Source organism: Alosa sapidissima, chromosome 17, assembly GCF_018492685.1.
Source record: "Alosa sapidissima isolate fAloSap1 chromosome 17, fAloSap1.pri, whole genome shotgun sequence".
Classification (NCBI taxonomy): Eukaryota; Metazoa; Chordata; class Actinopteri; order Clupeiformes; family Clupeidae; genus Alosa; species Alosa sapidissima.
In genome coordinates this window covers 32,697,803-32,707,452 of record NC_055973.1, presented here as the reverse complement: position 1 = coordinate 32,707,452, position 9,650 = coordinate 32,697,803, and the positions used below count along the sequence as shown (strand labels likewise).

Here is a 9,650-nt window from a genome sequence, read left to right as displayed (position 1 = left end):
CATCTCATTTTCATTCTTCTACACCTCCGCTGCCTGCCCCCTCCACTCCTTCCCCCCCTCCCCTCCTTCCCGAGTGTGTCCCCCACTCCCCTCCTCTCCACTCCTCCTCTCCTCTCCTCTCCTCTCTCCTCTCCTCTCCTCTCCTCTCCACTCCCCTCCTCTCCTCTCCTCTCCTCTCCTCTCCTCTCCACTCCTCCTCTCCTCTCCTCTCTCCCCTCCTCTCCTCCTCTCCTCTCCTCTCCTCTCCTCTCCACTCCCCTCCCCTCCCCTCCTCTCCTCCTCTCCTCTCCTCTCCTCTCCACTCCTCCTCTCCTCTCCTCTCCTCTCCTCTCTCCTCCCCTCTCCTCCTCTCTCCTCTCCTCTCCTCTCCTCTCCTCTCCACTCCCCTCCCCTCCTCTCCTCCTCTCCTCTCCTCTCCTCTCCACTCCTCCTCTCCTCTCCTCTCCTCTCCTCCTCTCCTCTCCTCTCCTCTCCTCCCCTCTCCTCTCCACTCCACTCGGGTCAACCAATTATCGGCCTGGCCGATTATTAGGGCCAATATTTAGCATTTTATAATAATCGGTATCGGTCATTTTTTCCACCGATAAGCCGATATTGAAATGGATAAAAATTGAAACGCGCTATTTTGTCTGTAAAGCGTCTCTCACTCCCTGCATTTGCTACTCTGTGGTCAAGAGCATTGTCCCGCCCACTACACCGTCTGATTTGTTAGTTAGCACGAATGCAGCCAATCAGGATCGAAGACTGAACACAGACAAAGTTTAGGATTCTCACTGAGGCAGACTGGGCTTCAGCTGTAGCCTACGGAACTATTTTTCGAAGGTAAGGAAGGTAGCCTACATTGCTGAAGTTGCAGTAAATCACAATCATCTACACTGAAGTTACAAAAACACCACTTTGTAAGCTATTGTCTCTTTGATCCGGATCAATAAGTAAAGCACCCACTTCCTTCATTTAGCGAACGTTACTGATGCTGTTTACTAGTTAGCCCACAAACTCAAACTTGGGTGCTGTGCGTCGGGAGTTCTCTGCCTCCTCCTCGTTCGTTAATTGTGAATAACGGGACACCTCGGCGGACATAGTACAGAGAAGTCCTAAATTATGCGATAGCGAACGTCAAAAAGTCTAATTGCTCCTTTTTGAAACGGACTGTCAGAAAAGACTACATGCACCCAGGGCCAGCCGTAATTTAATCCGACCTGAACTAAATCACGTCATGAGCTGGCTATTAACGTGCCTTTTAGGCTCTCAAATGTGTAGCTTATAGCCTACACATGGACACAAATTGCATGCTTAAATAGCCTAAGAACTATTTTAAAACTGTTTTGTTAAACTATTCAACCGTAACACTCGTGCACTCACACACACTATGGCAAAGCATCCTCTTTGTGACAGGTCTCTTAACAAGCACATAGCCCATTGTGCAGGCCTACTCTATGAAAATAATTGCTATCACTCAGCTCTTGGATTAACATGATACACAGGATTTACACTTGCAAAGTGATGCAAGTTGATAGACAATTGTGTATCAAAAGAAGAAAGAAAAGTTTGCATAATTAAATGATTTTTAATTAAATTTTTGCAGCATATAGCCTTTACTATCTACCCCCCCCCCCCCCCTTTTGACATCTGGAGCATATCGAAACATATCGGTTTTACATATCGGTTATCGGCCTCCTGTTTTGGTAATAATTGATAGGCCTATCGGTATCGGCCCTGAAAAAACCATATCGGTCGATCCCTACTCCACTCCTCTCCTGTCCTCTCCTCTCCCTTCCTCTCCTCTCCTCTCCTCTCCTCCTCCTCCTCCTCCTCCACTCCTCTCCTCTCCTCTCTCCTCTCCTCTCCACTCCACTCTACAGCTCCTTGAAGTCGGTTCCTGTTGATTGACGTCATAGCGGAGGTAAACTACTGACTCACGCCAATCTGAATATAACAACCTCTTCTACTCTCAACTGAAAGCCTTGGTGGCTTAAGACCTGTGAGTCACTCACTCGCACAAGAACTTTTGTTCGACGTCACTTCTTCTGTCGTTCGTGTGTGCGCATACGAGAATGAACAGACTTTTGCGGATCTTAAAATAGCAGTTGGCTTTATGGTGATATAAGGTTTGGGTTAGAATTTGACCAGAGCATGATGCATACATCTGAACCGATAGCTAAACCCATACAGATGGCCAAGAGCAAGCCTCCACGTTCCTCTCCACACTTATTTTAACAGACAGAATGCAAAAACATGCTACCATGTGAGGAGTCATTTCTTCACGCTTGTCTTTTGATGATGAAGGCATGACTGTAGACATGGGGATAGTTAGTTGTCTTTTGATGATGAAGGCATGACTGTAGACATGGGGATAGTTAGTTGTCTTTTGATGATGAAGGCATGACTGTAGACATGGGGATAGTTAGTTGGGAGTGACATGCGGGATTAAAGCTGCACTATGGTGGGATGAAAATAAGGATTATTCTGGAACGTGAATTTGATCCAGTAGCCTCATGCATGAATCATGAGCACAACACCAACATACAAACCCACCCCACCACCCACACACACACACACACACACACACACACACACACATACACACACCATACACACACACCATACACAGACACACCCCCACCTCCCCACACTGTCACGGACACACAATCACTTTCTCTCATACTCTCACAATCACTTTCTCTCTCTCTCTTTCTCTCTCTCTCTCTCACACACACACACACACACACACACACAAGCTAGCTGGTGCACAGGACGGAGTGACTACGCACACATCCTCTGCCAGTGCGGGGCCAGTGCCGGGCCAGTGCCGGGCCACAACACTAAGCCCTCTGTACGTCTACAGGAGGCCACCTCATTGTAGCCCTCCGACTCTCACATTACACATTCACCCACACATCCTCTAGTCTCCTCTCTCTCTCTCTCTCTCTCTCTCTCTCTCTCTCTCTCTCACACACACACACACACACACAGTCCTTCTCTCTCACTCTGTCACACACACACATCTGATTTCATCTCATTTTCATTCTTCTACACCTCCGCTGCCCCCTCCCCTCCTTCCCCCCCTCCCCTCCTTCCCGAGTGTGTCCCCCACTCCCCTCCTCTCCACTCCTCCTCTCCTCTCCACTCTCCTCCTCTCCTCTCCTCTCCTCTCCTCCTCTCCTCTCCTCTCCTCCTCTCCTCCTCTCCTCTCCACTCCTTTCCTCCTCTCTCCTCTCCACTCCCCTCCTCTCTCCTCTCCTCTCCTTTCCTCCTCTCTCCTCTCTCCCCTCCACTCCCCTCCTCTCTCCTCTCCTCTCCTCCTATCTCCTCTCTCCTCACCAACATACAAACCCACCCCACCACACACACACACACACACACACACCATACACAGACACCCCCCCCACCTCCCCACACTGTCACAGACACACAATCACTTTCTCTCTCTCATACTCTCACACACTTTCTCTCCCTCTCTCTCTCTCTCTCTCTCTCTCACACACATACTTTCTCCTTTTCTCTTTCTCTCTCTCTATCACACACACACTCACATACACATACATACATACATATCACATATACATCACACCTTTTGAGTACTTCAAATCAACATGACAGATACCTATAATGTATCAAAGAATTATAGAGGACTAGTCATATCTTGACACCTATATTTAAATTAAGTATTTTCATGGTGTTATGTTTGGTCAAACCATTTTTTTCAAACATGAAAACGGCATCTTAAATTTAAAGGACAAAGCCGTTTAATGCAATTAAAATGTTAATCTGATGGGCCACATGATTTTTTCCCACAGTTTTATTCATAACAAAATGCCAGAAATCTGCAAAAGACTCCATTCACCAATTGAACTTGTAGCCTAATAGTTACTTGAAAAAGATACATCTTTAATAGACAGCGTTTCCGCCTGTTTATTTGAAAAAGCCTATACCAAATGGCAGTCTGCGTCACGACCATATGAAATTTGACAATAGTTTAGTCATGGAACGTAAGCCATACAATATTCTGCATCATAAAAATGATTATTTTTAATTTAGGCCACAGATGCGACCGCTGCCTCTAAACAAACCACCCACGCGCAAAAGGTGCTGATGCTGTCACCACGCGAAGAAGAATAATCGACACTGTCGCCAAGCACCTACGTATGATCAGGTTCTTCTAAAGACACAAATGTAAAGGAATATATTGGTAATGGCCCATAATAGCTTTCCAACTCATTTCGTGTCCACGGGAAGATATTGCTCACTTGGGCGCAACTACTTGTGGAACCGTCCATGCAAAATTCCATCCTTAATGTGAGCTTACTGATGGAAATGCAAGACTGACGGCCAGTTAAAAATCTACGTTCAAATGACCAGAACTATTTCCCCGTCGATACCTAAACCACACCTGTGACATCCATCTGGAACCAAATGAGCAGCTTCCCCTGGTGTCTCCCAGCTGCTGTAGGCGATAGCATGACGGGAAAACACTTGCTGCTGACGGTACGCTACATAGTAATTGACTACAGAGGGATTCCCAAACAATCCAGGAACATCAGATGATGCGTAGATAAAAAAAGACGGGAATAGTTTTAACCTACCTTTCATCCAGTCAACCACTTGACTTGGGCTCCATTTGCTCACGGGTTCCATGACCAGGGCCATCAGGAAAGTTTCGGCAGTGACTTGTGTTACGCAGAAGATAAAATATTCGTTTGGTGCCTAAATCCGGGTTTGGTCCGGTGCGGATAGACCTCCTCTCTCTGTCACACACCTAAGGGGGAGAGGATCCCTTTTTACCGCTGGCGCTAGAACCCACATGCAGCAAGACGATGCGATTTCATAGTGTCCGCGGAGATCGCGTGGAACCGGGTGGGTGGTGGAATTCGATTCAATTTAGTCCATTCTCGTCTCTTTCGCGCGGCGTGTCTGAATAGAACTCAACCGTCTCTCATGACCGCTTCCTTAAGAAAGCCGACGTGTGTGCAGCAGAATGCAAACCCAAAATGTATTTCCTCCGCCCGCGAGATGAAGTGAAGGGGAGGCAAACTCGCAGTCACGAGCATGACTCTCGCGCCCTCATTGCTGAAGCCTACCATCTGACATAAGAGCACGGAGACCCTGGTGAACAATTTCATCACTGGAAATTCTCTCCCTCTCTCTCGCCCCCCCCCCCCCCCCCCCCCCACTCACATCCACTCTATCACTCTATATTATCCGCTACCTCTGGAAACAACAGAACGCACACTAGTGGGGCGGACTGGTATTGCACATTTGAAAGCCTCCAGCCTTGCCACTTTCTAGAGTCACCCCGCTGGGATGGAAGTTACATTGTGGCACAGACATAAATGGGGTAAAGCAGAGAAAGGAGATTAAACGGGTGGAGGCCTACCGCGGGGGAGTGGTGCTACAAGGTAAATTTGACTCAGATCATGCGTATTTCCCACGGGGATAACGGCAGCAGCGTCTCTCGGCCTGTTTAATGAAGGCACGGTTATATTTGTCACTTGAAAATGAGAGCTAGCTGGCTGGTTGGCTGGATCAGCGCACACGCATGAAACAGGCCCTAAAATGTGGGTGAATTCTAGCTTTGTGTTTGTCTGCCCGGATATTTTTAACCTCAATAAAAAGTGTTGAATAGGGATTGCAAACACTCATATAACCTACAACCACACACACACACACACACACACTCATATAACCTACAAACACACACACACACACACACACACACTCATATAACCTACAAACACACACACACACACACACTCATATAACCTACAAACACACACACACACACACACACACACACACTCATATAACCTACAAACACACACACACAAACACAAACACTCGTATAACCTACAAACACACACACACACACACACACACACACTCATATAACCTACAAACACACACACACACACACATGCACACACACACCTACAAACACACACACACACACACACATGCATGCACGCACACAGAGATCTTGTGAACATCTTTGCCTTCTTGCTTCATAAGGACCCTTTTTCTAGCCCAACAGCCTTGGTCACGTGAGGATCTTGAGTTTGGGAAACAATGTAAGAAATTAGAATGCACACACGTCTATGTATATGTATATTAAAACACACACGTCTATATGTATATGTATATTAAAAACACACACATCTATATGTATATGTTAAAACACACACGTCTATATGTATATGTATATTAAAAACACACACGTCTATATGTATATGTATATTAAAAACACACACGTCTATATGTATATGTTAAAACACACACGTCTATATGTATATGTATATTAAAAACACACACGTCTATATGTATATGTTAAAACACACACGTCTATATGTATATGTATATTAAAAACACACACGTCTATATGTATATGTATATTAAAACACACACGTCTATATGTATATGTATATTAAAAACACACACGTCTATATGTATATGTTAAAACACACACGTCTATATGTATATGTATATTAAAAAACACACACGTCTATATGTATATGTATATTAAAAACACACACGTCTATATGTATATGTATATTAAAACACACATGTCTATATGTATATGTATATTAAAAACACACACGTCTATATGTATATGTTAAAACACACACGTCTATATGTATATGTATATTAAAAACACACACGTCTATATGTATATGTATATTAAAAACACACACGTCTATATGTATATGTTAAAACACACACGTCTATATGTATATGTATATTAAAACACACACGTCTATATGTATATGTTAAAACACACACGTCTATATGTATATGTATATTAAAACACACACGTCTATATGTATATGTATATTAAAACAGGTGCTGGATTCTGGCTGACGCAAAGGGAAAAGTAAAACATATCTGCATACTGTATTCTGCATACTGTATTCTGCATACTGTATTCTGCATACTGTATTCTACTGTATTCTGCATACTGTATTCTGCATACTGTATTCTGCATACTGTATTCTACTGTATTCTGCATACTGTATTCTGCATACTGTATTCTACTGTATTCTGCATACTGTATTCTGCATACTGTATTCTGCATACTGTATTCTTTGCTCCGAGGTGATTTAATAGGTACACTTTGCAGTAACTCCCCTTGGGAGCAAAGGAGACAGTGGGCACATAGGATCTTTAGTTTGCTCTGGCATGTGGTGCTGCTGCATCCACACAAGCGTCACCACACAGGGAGAGCAGGTGTCTGACCATGGGAGGGCATGGCCGACCACTCAGATGGGAGGGCAGGGCCGACCACTCAGATGGGAGGGCATGGCCGACCACTCAGAGGAACATCTCTCCCTCACATGCCTGTGGTCCCGAAGCCACCTCATCATCCATCCACCCAATGCTTCCCTCCGTCCTCTCTCTCTCTCTCTCTCTCCCCTTCCCTCTCCCAACTCTGGTCTCCATGGTGACTCCTAGCTAACTCATCCATACTTCAGACCAGGAGCAGATGGATGGTGGCTTGGGGGGCCAGGGCCACATAGACGCAGATTGGGCCTCAGTATGTCACCATTAATCATACAAGAGAAACCGGAGTGGTCGTCCCTAACGAGAAGATGCAAGATCACAGTCAGGCACTCCATCCGGGCCATCCGTTATGAAGAGGTGAGTGCGCCCCCTTGTGGGCATTCCCATATGTGTGGTTTAGAAGAGTGGTTGTTTACTGTAAGAGCAAAGACTGGCACACTCCACTGAAGCAGATTTCTTTGATGATATATATGATGATATATAAACATATCAATCATTTTCCTGTTATGATTTGTCCATTTTAATGTCACTGTGATCAGTCTTCTGTTCTAAATCCGGACCCTGCCCTGCCCCCCAAGGTTGCTGTTCTCATAAAGCACACTTGATTGAGTTGCACCACTAGTAACTCTGGACACAACCCCATTTGGCTCAGCCAAGAGTTTGGAGAGTGCGAGTCGACCGCAAAAAAAAAAAAAAGACTCAAACGTTGCTTTCTCAGATGGACTGCGATAAACAAACATCCCAAAAGCATGACGTGGGTGTTGAAAACAGGCATTGTGGATGAACGGTTCTCATTGAAGGGGCAGGTCTGCTGGGATTGGAGGAAGTCTGGTATGCCACTTAATCCCTGCCCCCTCCAAACAACCTTCTTTCAGTGAGTTACAAAGACAAGGGGACAACGGGGACATGACGTGGGGGGGGGGGGGGGGGGGGGGGGTTGATGGGACAACTCCGACAGCTGAAAGAGGATTGAAAAGGAGAGGAGAGTGAAAGGAGGGAACGCGGGGTGTGGCAGAGAAGTGGTGGCAGTGATGGTGGGGGTGGGCATAACCCGCACCACCCCCCACCCCAAAACCACATACCACAGTTTTAAATAGTGAATGGGGCTTACCAAGTGCTGCAGTGCACCCCGCATGTCTAATATAAGTCAATCATAAAATACAGGGATAGCATTCTTTTGGAAATGTGAAGTATGGGAGATCTGAAAATGAGACAGTGAGGTTGTCAACCCAGTACCATTGCAACTTTGTTATAAAATACAACAGATGTGCAGCAACGTTTTTATTGGAACTGTAGATAATTGCAGATAAAAACATTGAAATAAAATGTTTTCTGGAATAAATTTAAAAAAGAACAAGTCAGAGGTTTTCTCTGCTACACAATTCTCTTTTGTGAGACTTTTGTGCTATACTTGTCCTAGGCTGACCCAGGGCTGCTCTGCATGGGCTGTGTTGGTATCCTTATTTATCCTGCAGGGGGGCAGTGTGTCTTATTTATCCTGCAGGGGGCAGTGTGTCTTATTTATCCTGCAGGGGGGCAGTGTGTCTAATTTATCCTGCAGGGGGCAGTGTGTCTTTTCTTCAGACTGCAGTGGAGCTCAGGCATACCCCAGCCACAGCCATGTAGCCTTGTGCTATTGTCTCTCTGGCATGTACTGTACGATAGCTGGCAGTATTTCTCTGAAATAATGCTATTATATCACAAACAAATGGCAGTCATTACTCTGGCTATTTCTAAGGTCCAAGCTAACCCTGGCCTAGTTAAATGAACCTTTCTGAGCCCCCAGTGCTTTCTGTATCCAGTACTGCAACATATTTGCTACTGTGATTCATTGCTGGTAGCAAACACATCCAGAAAGAGCCACCGTCTGCCATAAAATTCCCTCAAATGGACCAGCAGACCAAACCACAGGCTATATGCTGACTATGCTGTCCCTAATCTCATTACACACACACACACACACACACACACACACACATGCGCTCACACACACAAACACACACACATACAAACAGAGACACACAAATGCATGCGTACACACAGACACGCGCTCAAATATGAACATGTGCTCACATTAATGTGCACAAACAAACTCTCTCTCTCTCTCTTTCTCTTACACACACAAACATACAATACACACACACTCAAACATGTGTACTCACACTAATGAACCCACACACACTCTCTCTTACACACACACACACACTTCTCCTTTTACAAATCAATCTGACGCCCCGTGTTCAAATCCAATCCCTGGAGCAATTTGTGCGGCCTGCTCTAACACATCTCTTAAAAGGCAATCGATCACAACCTGCAGCCCTGAGATGGCCTTGGCACCGACCCCATGACAACACTGTTATTTTTACTTAATAACTGAG

The 9,650-nt window shown here is 45.3% G+C and overlaps 1 protein-coding gene across 1 annotated transcript in view; it reads right to left on the bottom strand.

Annotated features, from left to right (window-relative positions):
• cnksr2a (connector enhancer of kinase suppressor of Ras 2a) overlaps positions 1 to 5,097 on the bottom strand; it is a 136,616-nt gene extending 131,519 nt beyond the window's left edge. Inside the window, 1 exon segment of the mRNA XM_042067691.1 lies at positions 4,584 to 5,097. Within this exon segment, the coding sequence (XP_041923625.1) occupies positions 4,584 to 4,647 (64 nt within the window). The 5' untranslated portion in view covers positions 4,648 to 5,097.
• Between the last annotated feature and the right edge of the window lie 4,553 nt (positions 5,098 to 9,650).